General features: G+C 42.4%; 1 protein-coding gene across 2 annotated transcripts in view; it reads left to right on the top strand.

The window, feature by feature from the left end:
* The window catches only part of atad2b (ATPase family AAA domain containing 2B), a 62910-nt gene that overhangs the window by 15700 nt on the left and 31260 nt on the right, over nucleotides 1-15950 (top strand). For both annotated transcript variants that reach the window (XM_027284234.1, XM_019264290.2), the window contains exons 20-24: nucleotides 1354-1489; nucleotides 2727-2920; nucleotides 3045-3204; nucleotides 6933-7055; nucleotides 9179-9307. In XM_027284234.1, coding sequence (XP_027140035.1) covers nucleotides 1354-1489; nucleotides 2727-2920; nucleotides 3045-3204; nucleotides 6933-7055; nucleotides 9179-9307 — 742 coding nt within the window. The remainder of the gene's footprint in view (nucleotides 1-1353; nucleotides 1490-2726; nucleotides 2921-3044; nucleotides 3205-6932; nucleotides 7056-9178; nucleotides 9308-15950) is intronic.

The following is a 15950-nucleotide window of genomic DNA, read 5'->3' as shown; positions in this document are numbered from 1 at the left end:
TGTCTTCATCGTTTCTACTCCATTCCTCCTTTTCTTTCCCCTTATCTGAAGAGAGAGCACAAAATCCAGAGAGAGGGGGAGAGAGAGAGAGAGAGAGAGGGGTTAAGAAAAAGAACAAAAGGCAATGCAGAGAGAAAGAGAGAACAAACATGTCACGAGTAAGGGAGAGGATCGATGTGAAAGACAGATGGGGGGAGATATAAAGTTGAAAGCAGGTGCTTAGTCAGCAACAGGGCTTACTGTTGGGAGCAGCCTTGAGCTCCATTATGGAAGCAGACTGGGATCTGGAAGCCCCCCCTGTAGCGCCCAGTATAGATGCACACCAGAAAATAAAGTAGCTGGAAAAGGGCGCATGTATTTGTCTTCCAATACCATACTTGTCTTGTTGTGATGTTGCAAGGTTGAGTGTCGGAGCGTCATTTGCTTGAATTATCGATTATCGAGACTGCTAAAAAGGTTAGCGTAGATATTACTGTCATCATTTATATCAGAACTGGAAAGTATTTTTTCATTGAGAGGAGATCGAAGAACGCCGCTGAAGACTTTTATAGATGGAAAAGATTTGGCATGGTTTGTTGATCGGATTGGCTGAAATTTGTCTGTGATAGACTGTGATGGACAAAGGGGTTCATCCAATCATCTGCCAAGTATGGTTTAAAAGTACTTGCCCATTTCCAAACAACCACTTTCCTGATGTTTCTGTGTAACAAATCACCTGGCGCAGTCAGGTCAGAATTGTACAACTCTGGGAATTTGCAACGGTCGCAACAGTCGCTGATGATGACGTTGTGTTGCAGCAAAAGTTAGTCTGGTTCAGCCATGCGTTATTTTGCTGATTTTCACAAGATCAAGTGTCAGTCTGCTCTCCGAGAGAAATGACTGTAACCACTGTTGCGAGTAATGTGGACATAAAAATTTTTGTCTGTTCATTAAGTCCCGAACTTCCAAGCGGTATGCTTGGTCTTGATGTGCTCCGTCGAGCTTTAGCTTTAATGTAGTGACTGATGAAAAGAGGCACACACTATGTGATGAACATAAATTACAACAGCGGGTGTATGGGGGGGAAAAAAGTATTATTCTTTTTCATTAATTTAGTGCATTGCCCTTTGAACAAATGTAAGTAAAAGGACTGAATCTGAAACATAAACCTCCAAAACACAGAACCGAGTTCATCATAGGAAGCTAATTTTATGCATTTCTGTTTTTCCAGTTTATAGTATAAATCCAGTTAGTTGCCGTGCTCCATGTACTGTGCTTTAACTGCCTGTTTTTATTACCTGACGATGTTAACTGGAAGGCATAACGATACATGGTGGTAATCACTAAATTCAACCCACTGACTGTTTAATACAGGTGAGAAGTATGTTCCAGAGGACCTATGGGGAGGTAGTGACGTTGTGCCCTCCAGGAGAAGAGAACAGGAGGAACTTTTTCTCTGACCTGCTGCTCACCCAAGCAGCCAGGGCTCCACCACGCCTCAGGAACACAGGTACTTACTGTTCTCACTTATTATAAATATGCACAACGAGACAGTTATGACTCATTGCTACTGTCAGTCCTAGAGGGCAGTGTTGGCTACATGTGCATCTTTGTTCTCGACATTTCCCACAGTTCTTTTTTTTTTTTTTTGAATCCAATGAAATGTAGAGGAGCAGATGTTTTTTTGATTGGTACATTTGAGAAATCCTCCTGTGTCTGTGTATGTTCCGTAGTCACATTCACAAAGTGGATTTTAAATATTTGATTTGTTCAGAATCCATTTAATTTCACTGAAGATTGAAAATAGATGTAAGATATAAGATATTGAAGGTGCTGAACACACAAGTGTAAAATTGGCCCAGTGTGAAGTCTGTATTTTCCTGAACGTCTTTATTCCTCACCCACATAAAAAAAATTAAGGCATCAGACCCCTTACCACTGCCATTGCCCCAATCCTCCCCTAGCCTTTCCCCAGTCCTTGTTCCTGTTCAATATGAGAGGACTGTCCACCTGGGCTTTCAAATGGAAATAGTGCCCAGCGTTCATACAGATTCCTCATTGATGCAAGGCAGGGGTCCCTTGCTTTACTCGCCCGGTGCTCTTCAGGGGTCCCTGCTTGTCTAAGACAGCAGTCTGGCTTCCAGCAGAGAGGGCGGCAGAAAAGCAGGGAGAGGAATTGCTATGAGAGGGCCCCGCCACTATTAGCCATAATTAGAATCAGGGTTTGGATTGCTGCGAGTGAGCAAATCGGCCCGAGGAACCTTCCTAACGATGTCGGCAGATGCCTTGGGCAAGGACTGGTGCCTTGAGAGAGGAGGAGCAGATATCTGCTTGCCTTGCTTCATCACTATGTTATTGGCCAGAGGCTATTCCTTAGTGTATTTCAAAACCTGTTTTAGGAAGGAGCATAGCTGTATTATTTTCTTCAGCTTAAAGAATGTTAAAACATGTTTTTTTTCCTGGGGTCTTATCCTGTCTGCAGTGGTGTTCAAAGGGAATGGTCAGATATCAGGTTTGAAATGAGACTGAGCTAGCTCTGTTTATATTTTATTTGCATCGTTTGTGTAATGATTTTTCCCGTAGCTGCCTTTTGTATTTTGTCGCTGTGGGCAAACTAACAAAGATTATTTATTTTGTTTCTCTAGGTCTTCGAACTTTAGGTTTTTTCCATAGACGGAATTGAAGTGTGTAAACTTTTTATAGTTAGCATATTCCTCTCTTTCTGCTTTTTGCACGCCTCTCAACAGAGAGGTGTAAAGAGATACTGCCGGTGGCAGATGCTCCAGGCCCCAGAGTGTTGTCAACAGAAGAACAGCGCCGCTTGGCTGAACAGGAGGAGAACACACTACGGGAGCTCAGGCTCTTTCTCAGGGACGTGACCAAGCGCCTGGCCACTGATAAACGTTTTAACATCTTCAGCAAGCCAGTTGATATTGAGGAGGTATGGACTCATTCTTATGCGCTCATGTTGTGACCCACAACACTGAATCTCACTCATAGTTTGACAAAGATGGTTTTAGGCCTTCGTTAAAAATGAACACTTATTAAATAACTTTGTGTTTCAGGTGTCAGACTACCTGGAGGTTATTCGGCAGCCTATGGACCTGTCCACTGTCATGACCAAGATTGACACCCTCAAGTACCTGACAGTGAAGGAGTTCCTGGTGGACATTGACCTCATCTGCAGTAATGCTTTAGAATACAACCCTGACAAAGATCCTGGAGGTGAGGCTCATGAATACACATATACTTGTATAAATGCAGAGGAATATTGATGTGTGCATAGTTCATATGCATGCACTCCATCACACATTTTCCTATTTGTCCAAAAATCTGCCAAAAGTTACAAAAAAAACAAAACAATAAATTAATTAAAAAATATCTACCATGTTTCTGTGCTAAGCTAGACACATTACGTAACTATCTCTTTATTAATTCATAGATATTAAATGAATATTGGTTGTTACATTCTGGACTTGGTCAGAAAGCAAATAAGTGAATTTAGCCATATGGGGGAATTCCTTTTCATCCCAAACACAATTTTAAGATTAGATCCGACAACAAATATATAGACAACCTGTCACACCTCTACAGCCCAAATTAAACACATGACAGTCCCTCGATAATAGACCAGCACTGGACTATCCAAATAAGTATGAGCATGTGTTTCTGTCGTTATTGTTGTGTTCCATTTTGGCTGTCATTGTGTGAGCAAAAAAGTAATTGGATTTAACACTTAATGAATTAAGAAGAGGGCTTCAAGGCAGTCAAATCAGAGCCTCCGAGATGTTTTTCTTCAACTTGAAATTCAAATGAAACAAAAGGCATACAGCCCCCCACAGAAAATGGCATTTCCACTGTGTAATTCTTGTTCCGCAGCTGAGGAAGCTGAGGCTTATGCATGAAAATTTAATTGTGTATTGTCTTACACTTTGAACAGATTTTTACCTTATCCTTTCTCAGCACATGGACTTCATAATGAGTGCTGTAAAACATGAGAACACATGTACACGCAAACAAAGAGGCTTTCTTTTTGTAGTAGATTACACAAACACTGTATTTATACTTTAAACCAGGTTCCCCAACCTTTTTTTGTGCCAAGGACCGGCAGAAGCATAAAAAAAAAATTCACGGACCGGTTGGCAATTTGTCAACTTTAATATACATTGCGAAAGATATTAACGTTATTTCAATAGGCAACTCCCACAGTTATTTTAGCCTATCATTTCTAAAAGTTGCTAAATGTAAAGGCTTCACAAATTTTGTCAAATCTTAGACCAAACCACACAGGAAAATACCTGACCAGACCAACAAGAACAGAACAGTTTGTACGTGATCATAACGTGTATATTCCTCTGTAGCTGTACAGAAGACTTGTCAGCTGTTCTTCCTGTGGTTCTATTAACAATATGCATCCAAAACATACAGTTCAAAACCAGGATACAATAAAACTAAACAAAAAATAGAGCCACTTTACAAATAATGTCATCAACTTACTGAAATCGGTATCAGTGAGACCCCTGGGCCTGTTTGCCGGCCAGAAGAACATCATACCGGGGCGTGATGGGAGACAGTGAGACACGCAGGGTATTGTTCATGTTCAGTCTGCTTCTAAGTCTGGTCTTAGTGGTGGTCATGGCAGAAAAACCGGCCTCGCACAGCGTCTTCAGAGCGAGCGTGCTGATCTCGTTGTATTCTCCTGATGCTTTGATCCAGAAAGATGACAGTGATGTTGAATCAAAGTGTTTTCAGTCCTCCGTCATTTCTGAGCTCAGTCAGCTGGTCGTCTTGTTTTGATGGGAGCCGGTCTCGACCATCGTCATTTTGAAATGGATTGTGCATCCATCCTTTGCCATTCCGCGGGTCCTTTGAAGATGGGAAATAGCGCTCAAATGCATGAGACAGTGATGTCAGGTGGCTGTGTATCAACTCGCCCAGTTCCGTCAGCTCTTCCGAAAAGCTGGACAAGTTGCTGAACATGTCAAAAACACCCCGGTTGCCAGTTTAGTTTCTTTAACCTAGGTTATGGCACCTGTGCATTACTAATTAGTCCGGGCGGGTACCCATGTCAGGAACTTATGATCCACAAAGCCATCACATGGGTGCTCATAGACACCCGCGGCTCATCATTATGGTTCATAATAATAAAAAAAAATTATGAGCCATTTCACGGCACGGTAGGAACAGCTCCGGTCCGGGGGTTGGGGACCACTGCTTTAAACGGAGTGGTTGATTGCAAGACCACCTGAAGAGAGATACAGTCCATGTTTGTGTATACATTTAAAAAATAACATGAAAAAGTTGAGAAGATCTTGTTGCACTGAAAAAAAGATAAAGGGAGGGGTCATTCCATGATGTTAACTGAAAGTCGCACACAGTAGGCCTTCAGACCGTTCCGTTGATATGACCATTTTAATTCTCGCCTTGTGTGTTTAGCTGCTCCAGTTCCCTTGCTAGGCTATAGCTGCCTGACACTAATGGGAAGCAATTGTCTGCCAGCCCAAATGAATAAATCATATCTCTGTCTTTGCAGGCCAGGGTCTGGGTCATTTGTTGGAATGCAGGGTCTACAAACGATACACTAAAGGGAAAAAATGCAATTAGGCAGTTTAATAAAGAAGACTAACGAAGGCTCATGCCTGCTCACCCAGCATTCGGCCCAGGGAATATGGCCCAGAACCCTGCACAATTATGGTGCTCAGGAAGTTCTATACTAACTCACAAAGTGCTAGACCTCATTATCGCTCGGCGGTCTGTTTCTGTGTTCTTTATCTTACCGTCCTTCATGTACATTCATGTTTCTTTTACCTCCTCACCTTGCTAAATAATTACATCGTTGGTGTTAAAAAGGCTGTGCTTCACAGTGTCGCTCGGTGTCACACATACTTCTTTGTTGCTTGATGGAACTGGCGATAACAGGCCTATGACTATGAAGGAATGCGTAAGCAACAGCGTTTTATGTCAGTGCGTGCTTGTCTGTTCTAGATGAGGAGGTTAGGCAGGGTCCATAAGGGTGCTGATAAGCTTTCGTCATCCCACATGGCCTTTGACACGTTTCCACTGACGGGCATTTTTGCCCTTATGATGCGCTTACAATTGCACACACACACAGCCATACTCAGTCAGTAGAGAAGTGCACCCATGCACACACAAAGACACACAAATTGCCTCCACCGCAATTAGGCCAGCCATCCTCCAATTAGACAAAGGAAGCTGGCAGATTGTGACCCCTCTACCACTCTGCTGCCTGAACTGTTCTCCCTCTGCCTGCAATAATGAGAGACTGCCTGTTTACACGGGCTCTGCTTTTAGCCTGCCTCTTCAGCTCGGTCTTTGTTTTCCCTCCATGGATGCAGGAAAAAAAAGGGGGATTTAATGATGCAGTGGTACAGCTACGGGGAATAAGGTGTAAGAGTTATTAAGGTGGAAGGCGTAAATAAGTATGCATTTAAGAAGTATTTCTGATTACATGTATATGCGCCTGCATATGTGTGTGTATACACCCACCTTTGTCCTAAATGGCTGAAGTGGTGATAACAAGACTTTCATGCATGTCTGACGTCTGCCTGCGAATATTTCTCACAAAAGCCAACTCTATCCTTTTTTATTTTTTTATTTATTTAACTGTGAGAAAATACTACAATCCTCCTTCTCACACATTCAGGAAAATGGCTTGGCCTTGGTATTGACTCTTTGCTTTATGAACATGATTGTGTGCGGAGAACATGAAGCGTCAAACGGCGAACTGCATTCCTGCACAACCCTTGATGACAGAACTAATATCTAAAGAAAAAAAAAACAGTTATTATAATGTCACGGCAGAGGTACTGGCTGATGTCTTTGTGTTACAAAGGACATGCCCTTGAACATGCACACACACACACACACACACACACAGAAAAACACAGATTTGTGACACCAGTGTTGTGTTTCACTGTCTCCTTCTTTCTCAGACAAGGTGATAAGGCACCGAGCGTGCAGTTTAAAGGACACAGCCCATGCTATATTTGCCTCAGAGCTGGACCCCGAGTTCGACCGCATGTGTGAAGAAATCAAGGAGGCACGCAGGAAGAGGGGTAAGAAAATCAAAGCATGATGAAAACGATGTTTTCACCAAGACACACTAGCTGTCGTACCTAAAAGTAAATTCCCATCTCTGTTGCGCAGGTTAGGGGCAATGCTGTAACATTCAACCTTCTCGACATGTAACACTCAATATCCTTAATTATTGCTCAGCTTCTCATGAAAAGCAGACTTTTGCAGATCATAAACTTAAACTCCAGTTACATGATAAATCATTTTGTTTGCACTGCCCTCCTTATCTAGGGATGGTTGATTTCATTACATGATTGGTAGAGCGGACTAATAATACTGAATACTCACTCACTTGAATAATGAGCCCCGGCCAGTACATGTTGGCTGTATAGTTGCGGCTCCTGTCCCCCCGCCCTCTTTTTCTAGAAAGTCTTTGATAGATTGTTTCAGAGAATAGAAACATACTTTTAGGAAAAAAAAAAAACATCTGTAGGGTAGCTCAGTAATACTTGATGGAACAGTCAGTTTTTAATGTAGAGTGTTTGTTTGGCGTAGAAATAAGTGATGCCTGAGGCTCCGGCGTTCTAGACAGTACCTTCTGTGCTTGGTGTCTGGTCGGCGTTCTGCATCTGTACACTCATCAAACAGCCTCAAGCAGTGCTGAGTGGATATAGTGTAAATCTAAATGAGGTTTGTGCACATAGAAACACACATGATGTTGTTAAATGATGCATTATTAAGTATTGGTAGTTAAAATATAAGTAGCGGTCAAATATTGTGCATAAAAGCATGTAATCATATGCAAAAATTCCCGTTGCTATAGTTGCCCACATGGGAATAGACTAATAAATATACTTCCTTACACTGAGCTGTGTGCTTGCCAGGAAAAATCGTATGTATGTGCAAGCACACCTGCACACTGCACAAAATATACACTCACCTGCTTTACATATGGTTGAATAAGGAAGACCAGATTCCAGTGCTGATGTAGATTCCTGCAAAAAATTGCAATCACAGTAAATTATGCTATATATATCCAAAACTACAGAATCAGAAAGAAATCTAACCACTATGTTACATTTTTTTATTGACTGATCATAAGGATGTGTGCCTCCCTACACCTCCTGGTATTTAACTCTACAGGCATGAGAAAACTAAACCACTCAGCTATATCAGAACCACATCAAAGTGCCTAGTGCTTTCCCCGTGACATATCCTTTATCTTTACCCATTCCGAGAGATTAGACGCTGTCACACATTGCTGCCCTTTTTTTCCCCCCTTGTCCCTTTGTGACTTGTTTTTTGGTTACATTTTTAGGAGTATTTTAGAACTCACAAGTGTATAATTGTAGGAACTGCACAAGAAGCCCAGTTTTTCCTCTTTTAAAAACATTATCTACAGTATGCACAGCCCTACCCCCTGAGGCCCTATTGACTTCTGACTTAAGCCACAGAGGCCTTTTCCATGTCCAGCGGGAAACTTATCAAAGAGGAAGCAATTTTCAGAAGTCACTCCGTTGCTTTTGATTTCCTCTTTTAGCAACTGAAAGCACAGGATGCAAAATAAATATTGCAGAAGCATAAGTCAACTGCCTGAGAGGAGAAATACAGCAGTGTAAATATTTCATCTTCCAATCAAGGTCCTGCTATAAAGCTATCAATTAGCCCAGCACTGCATGAAGTCCAATTGCAGCACTGTTCAGAACCCACAGTGCATCTAGGGGGATTTTCATTTTTCCTGTGACAAGATGAAAGGAGTTGTGATAAATTTGGCCAAAAAACTTAAATATCATTTGATGTCAGAGTTGAAATCATTTTCAGGGGTGTACATGTCTTCACTTCACTTGTTTTCCCTTTCTGTCACACTCAGACTCTTGGAATGAAACATATAGCTATTCCAAATTCTATTATAGTAGTTTCTGTAATAGAATTTGTGCTGACTGACGTGTGATTGCACCCAGCTCACCATATCACAACTCTTTGACAGACAATAATAAAAATGTGAGCCGACATAGAAAGATGACCAGAGTTCACAAACACTCTATCCCGCCGTCAGAATATTACAGAAGTGTTTTCCCATTCACACGCGCACACACAATTTTACACGTGCACACACAAAGAGCATTGTCTATTGTCGGTAACTGATCCTCCGTGGTCACCGCAGACCTCCAGACGCCAGCTCAGCTGACGCCAGCCGTAGGTGCTGTGGCAACCAGAAAGCACCACACTGCAGGAGAGGAGCAGGCCAGGAGCAGCACGCAAGGAGAGGCCACTTACAAACAGTGCACCACTAGTGAGTATTCAAACCGTCTTTGTCTTTGCATAATTGCTACACAATGTGAACAGGGTGATTGATGACAACTACATATGTGCACCCTCCATACACCACATGCCCAGTTAAGTGACAGTAGTCTGCTGCCAGGCTGCATGTTTGTAAATGGTTGTTTTACCCAAAATGCACATGCACATACTGATTGTGTCTGGTACACCCCCCAGCTCTAACAAATGCAGGAATAAATCACTCCAAGTACACTTTTACTTTCCTGTCTGACACACACACTTCTCAAGTTCTGCTTTCTCTGTCTCACCTTTTTTTTCCCTGTCTCTGACACAGCAGCAAGCAGCTGTGTGGTAATACAACAGTATATCAGATGTATGTGGTACCACACACCTGCCTGCTCACACATACACATACATTTTTACAGCAGTGAAGAAGCAACACACCGGGCAGCCTCATTAGTAAGGCTACTCTCTCCTAACCACTCAGAACATGACCAAGCCACAGAGCAATTACATGCCCACCTGTGGCAAACGGCAGGTGCCTAAGGGTGATGGGAGGGCCAGGTATGGGCAGGGGGGGCAGACTAATGAGGCTGTTACCTGAGCGAATCAGAGCAGGTTTTAAATGTAATCTGAAAAATGCCCTCTAGCTTCCACCTGGACAAAATAATGGGGGATGAGAGGGGGTAAAAGATGTGCCTCCAATAGTCATTAAGAGATTTACAGAATCTAGAAAAGACGCAGAAGAGTGTGGATGTGTAGGGTATGTGCCGTGATTGTGTGTGTGTGTCGAAGGGGGGGCGGGGGCTCATCAAGCTCTCTTCATTGTCTGTGCAAATCACAGTTGATGCCTAATATGATTTTTGTGTATGTATGTAGTACAATTGTCCAACACAAGGTGGTGCTTGCCCCTCATGAGAAGGTCCCTAATGGAATCCCTGCTGTGTGGGTAAACCATCCCTTCTTCCAGGGAGAACGGCCCCCTCTTGAGAGATGAGGGCCTCTGTTGGCCACCATAAATACTGTAAGACTCCGGGCATGTCTAAGTCTGGAGCTCACTGCAGTTGATCTTGTCCTGCCAAGGAGATAACAGTTATATAGCAGCGAGGTAATATTCAGACTGAATTGTTTAATCTCCCCTCCCCCCCGAAGTATTTCAGTCCAGGGTAAACTGATGGAACTTTGATTGAAGACTGCAACGTCAGATGTGATCCAGTAGCTTTTCAAAGATTTATTTTTTGGGTTAAGAGGAGGAGATGTAGATGCGTATTATACACAGCTTAATGCAGTGCAGTACAGCAAAGTCGCTAATAACTACAGTCCAAAGTGCCAAAACGGCTGATTCAACATCTCTGGCACTCTGTCAATAAAAACGGAACTTGACAAGATCCAGAAATATTTGATTTACTGCCTTGGTGTTATATTATATCACAAGATATTATACAGGTGCATATAATAAACTCACATCTCTGCGTATATTATCAGTGCATATATATCGAGGTTAACACCTGTTTACAGTAGTGCATCATTTATTACTCATTAAACCTATATAATGCCCCAGGCATCCTGGTAGCTCATTCATTAGAGCGTGTACCATATATCAAGGCTGAGTCCTTACCATGGCGGCAGTGGTTTTGTTCCCTTTGCTGCATGCTATCCCCTCTCGCTCTCTATTCCCCCTGCCTTTCAATGCCAAACTAATCTAAAGAAAAAAACAAATGACCTATATCGTGTCTACTTACAACTATTGATTCACGCATCTGTAACAACGTGAAACACATGGTCAAAGTAAAAAAAGGTATAAACTAATGTTAATTAACAAATTGATTAATGGTGTAACCTAGACAAACAACTCCTTTTTCTTTTTTTTTTTTAAAGTAACAACAGTCGACCCGTATATGCTACTTTTAGCCTTAGTCGTTATCTACAAAGCCAAATGTCACAGATGCGGACCACCAATTTAGATGCTCTTGGGAGAGTTGTTATCAGCCTCCACCAGAGGCTTAATTAATTAGGCTAACTCAGGTGATTAATTTGTGACATCGGCAGCCAGTTCTCACCTGGAGCACCTCAGCAAGGCAGCTATTAGGCTAATTGATCACAGCCAGTCATGTCTGGAGGTATGACACAGCCGCGCGATGAAAGCACAGTGCAGCTGGTGGAGGAGATGCCAATTTCCGTGCCGATACCGCAGGAATAAACTGTTCATGCAATTGCACCTACTGCAGCCAGGTCATTTTGGGGTTGCTCGCTTTCCCTTCCTCTTCTGTAGAAGGTCAGGACTCATGAAGGTTAAAGTTATCCTAGATCATTACCTGCAGGGGGAAGCCTAGCTGGAGCTGTTTTGGTATCTGCAGTTCTATAGGGCTTTTATCTGGGCCACCTCTCCCCCTCTCCTTCCATCGCTCTTTTCCGTTTGCCTAGAGCTGAGAATTGCCTGTGACATTCAGATATGATGGAGAGCGGAGGTAGGGATGAGGCGCGCTATTTGGAACTGTGGAGAAAGTTACGTGAAAGGCTTTTTGAAAGCTAAGGATATTTTTGAATCAGGTGTTAAAAGCGGTGGCCTTGGATAAGCTTGGTTGTTGAGATTTAGATGACCGGGGCAGCTGATGCTGTCACCAGGTCAATCAGCGGTAGGAAGATGGGAGACCTTGCTGCTGCTGGTAATGCACAAGAAAACAGGAAGAAGGATGTGGTTTCCATTAGCCTGCATGGATACCTCTATCACAGTTTCTCTGCCCCCCTCCTTTCTCACAGCCCACCCCCCTCCTCTCAGCCGACACTCCCTCTCAGGAGGAGCAAAAAAAACCCAAGGCCCATTACCTGAGCCACAGTCCTGGGTTCATTCATAGTGCATCACCACAAGGATCCGGTTCATATAGAGTGCTTTCCTTTCATTCATAATTAAGTCATCACAGTTTTTCTCATTCACTCATGGCTGCTATTTGCAAGTTAAATCACCTGTTTTTCAGAAGGCATGTGTTATTGATTGCTTAACTCATCAGTGCCTATGCTTATTCTCTTGCTTTTCTTAAATGTCATGGACGTGCAAGTGGTGTGCTACTTTCCAGATTGGCAAATGCCTTTTTTCTTTCTTGGCCTGTTTTATTTGGCATGGTTCACCAGTGTTTTTCCACCGCCGGTTGACAAGATTCCTTCATCAACTCTTGAACTGTTTGCAGAATAAAAGAGTAACGATGCAGCCGCTGCATAATGTGTCCTCCGCGTCACTCAATAGCATGCCCAAGGCAACAGCTACCAGGCTGCATTCATGTAGATGGAACACTGCTGTGTCTTGCCTCTCCCCTGTCTTGTATCTCACATCACAGTAAACAGGCAGCTCTTCTCCCCGATGCCGCTGTCAATCCATCACAGGACCTTGATGGGATATTTAAAGTCATAATAAACACCCCTGCTTCCTTTTACCGCAGGCTGGAATAGTTGCTGTGTTAAAGGATGGCCTGGATTTTTCTCAGGACAAAAGGACAACAGGCACGCATCCTGTGACATACTGTCATGGTTGCAGTACACAAAGAAATGGGTTAATAGGATGGCACTTTCTTTCATTTGAAAAAACACAAAGCATTGTTGAAGACAAGTATATTAACTTTTATTTTCTCAAGTTTGGTCCTTGTGTTTACAATAAGACCTACCAAACTTACTGAAGAGTGAGGTTCAACCTAGAAGCTCATGTGTATTGCATGCTAGCTGATGTCCATATGTCAAGAGTTACTTGCAGCAGCCAAAAATCATTTGTTGCCGTTGTCGATTTTTCTAAAGCTTTACTCAGCAAGTGCTACATCTCCGTTAATTCAGAGTCAAGTGACACTTGGACAAAGAAATGGCTGTTGCTGTACAAGCTGCCCTTTCAATCCAAGCTTTTGTAAATGCCCTTAAAGTCTTGAAAAGGTTAAAGGAAAGACTTTTTTTCCCCCTCCCTTCGCTGTGGTTCTCACATTTTCTTTTCCATGTTATCCAATCCCTCCGTTAACATGTTTGCACTTATTCTCCTTCATCACGCTTCTTTTGTTTCAAATTTGAAAACTGGAAAAGGAAATGTGTTCATCTATACTGTCTCGTAGTGTATCCTGTCCTGTTGGTCAAATAGATTTACAAATGTGGTTTTCTTCCAGTCAAAAGTTTATATGCTGCACTAATTGATTCCCATATTCAGTTATTTTTATCAGTCCTAATATATTGCATATACATTTGAGTTGAGATTGTATGTACCATGCTACATGTGATGAATGGCATCTTGTTCCGTGAATGCAATATTTCTTCAGCTTCCTAAGGGAAAGAGAACGTACAAGTGGTTCACATCAGAAAACAAAGCATCTTGCCTGAAACTGAAATGCCGATGTTATTATTAGTTCTTAGAACTGGACACTGATTCTCCCCAAGCTACTTCTCGGCTACTAGGCGAAAACAATTTTGCGTTGAATACTCTGACACCCCGAGGCACTCACTAATAAAATCAATGCAAAGCATGCAAAAGCCCTGAGCGAATAAGCGCTGAGCTTAAGCTGCCATTTTGTGGGCACAGATGCCTCTTGGATCATTGTGGCACCAAGCGTGAAATGAATGTAAAATCATCCATGATGCCTTTTGCTTCCATTTATTGTTTTAGGGTGCAGATGAGCTGACATCAGTGTTACTGTCCCTGAAGATTCATTACGTGTCTGTGGGTCTATTCACTCCCAGTGTATTCCTGTGTATAGTTGTTGCTGCGTGCGCTTCGCGGGAATTTAATGTTAATGTGTTATTACTGTGCAACGCACATAATCATATATATTATTGTAAACAGCTGTACATCTATGCCTGAAACAAATGAGCCTGGAGAGTTGCACTGGAATGATTGAGCGTCGCTGCTTATTGCCTCTGCGTATGCCCAATGACTGCAAGCTGTGCTGCCTAAAAATGTTCGAAAGGTGATGAGATAGGAGACGAGAGAGTGAGGGAGGAATGCGAGTTAGAAAAGCTTATAATGCTGACAATGCCCAATTATGATATATGGTTACTGCCTTTTCAGAGGCTAAGCTTAGCACACGGGCACAGGCAATGTGAGGATAGGGCAAGGGTGAGCAAGTAAAATACTGCCAGTGTGTGGGTGGTTGTTTTGATGCTGTTCTTTCTCTACCTGATGCCAGAGCTTTGTTAAGCCCAAGCAGCTTTCATGCTGTGTCTACACGCTGAAATTTCTGCTGATTGACTGGTTAGTCAGATGGCTGGACCTCAAATGACGCATTAATTGTTTTGAGATTGTGTTTTCTTTCTAGGAAAATCTGTCCATCACAAATTGCATTCAGAGGCTTCCATGGGTGGTTTGGATTTTCACAAAGGATTGACTGGCCTGCCATTCCAATTAAAGTGGAGCTGGTGCTGTACTTTCGATGATAAAGCATCTGTCTTTTTTCCCTCTGTTTCTCTCCAACTCTAAAGAGCAGCCCAACATCTCAGCATTTAGGCTGTACTACAGACAAATTATACAAGGCCTCCTGGGCTTTTACTCTCATTGTTTTTTACCATAGTGCAGTCGATTAGTCAATTTCAGTAAACATCAGAAGCTAGTAAACGCCAAGCAGCCTAATGGGGTGCATTCCCTCTCTCTGCTTGGTTCTGATAAGTTGTAATTGACTGGAACAATTGCACAAACATGATGCATTAGTGCTTGATTAGTTGAAATGACTTATGGATTTGTTGGCGAGATCCAAATGATCTTTTAGACTTTATGCACCACTCAATCCCAGTTTGATGGAAAGTGAACTGGTATCTTTTTCTCATTAAGAGCCACCTTTTTAATAACATGGCCAGCTTGTGTATTACAGGTTGCACTTGAATGCAATGGTGTTTTGAAGATTAAGTCATTGGTTGTCTGTTTAATATATTACCCTCCATAGAGGAAATGTCACACTAACCACCGTTCTCCTACATTTTGTGTTATTGTTTTTTTGTGCCATTTGCATTAATGTGCTTTAGCAATCTTCAGCTGAGTGCTTGTTTTGTTTTGATGGTCATTGATACTGTTACATATAATAGATAAGCTTATGTCTCAGTGTTGTGAGGTGGATTTTAACCTTCCTTAACAAAAGCTCAACCGTTCATGTTCACAACTCCAGGGACTCTTTTAAGAGATGGCCACATTAGGCAACATGAGTCACACTGGACCACCAGAAGAATGGAAATGTGATCTGACTGGGGTTTTAATTACATGAATTTGCTCATAGAATTGCACTTATCCATTCTAATCGCCACATCTCCATTAAACCCAGTGATGAGATGCTATTTCTCTCACCATAGCTGCCGCTTTCCAGCTAACCACTCATTAAGACATGTCATGAAAGTCAAGGGCAGTTATGGAGCTCATCAACTCTCCGGGGCCTAAGTCAGACCTGTGAATGGTCCTTTGTTATTTATCAAAGGACCTTATCTTTGGCATGTCAGTTACTAATGGCCCCATGTTTATGCAGCGTTAACATGATACATTTCAGTAAGAGCTTTGAATTGTTTCATGTGCCAGTTCTGCTCTTTGTTATGGGGCCATCATGCCATTTGGGGACTCTGCAAGTGGCTGTAAATTGCTCTCTCTCTCATTTATAGAGACTTTTTTCCATGGGGACCTTGCAGTGCAATCGAATGACTCTGCAAAAGACACC

This window comes from Larimichthys crocea, chromosome XI (assembly GCF_000972845.2).
Source record: "Larimichthys crocea isolate SSNF chromosome XI, L_crocea_2.0, whole genome shotgun sequence".
In the NCBI taxonomy this organism is placed as follows: Eukaryota; Metazoa; Chordata; class Actinopteri; family Sciaenidae; genus Larimichthys; species Larimichthys crocea.
The sequence above is the reverse complement of the archived record's forward strand: the minus strand, read 5'-3'. Positions and strand labels throughout refer to the sequence as shown.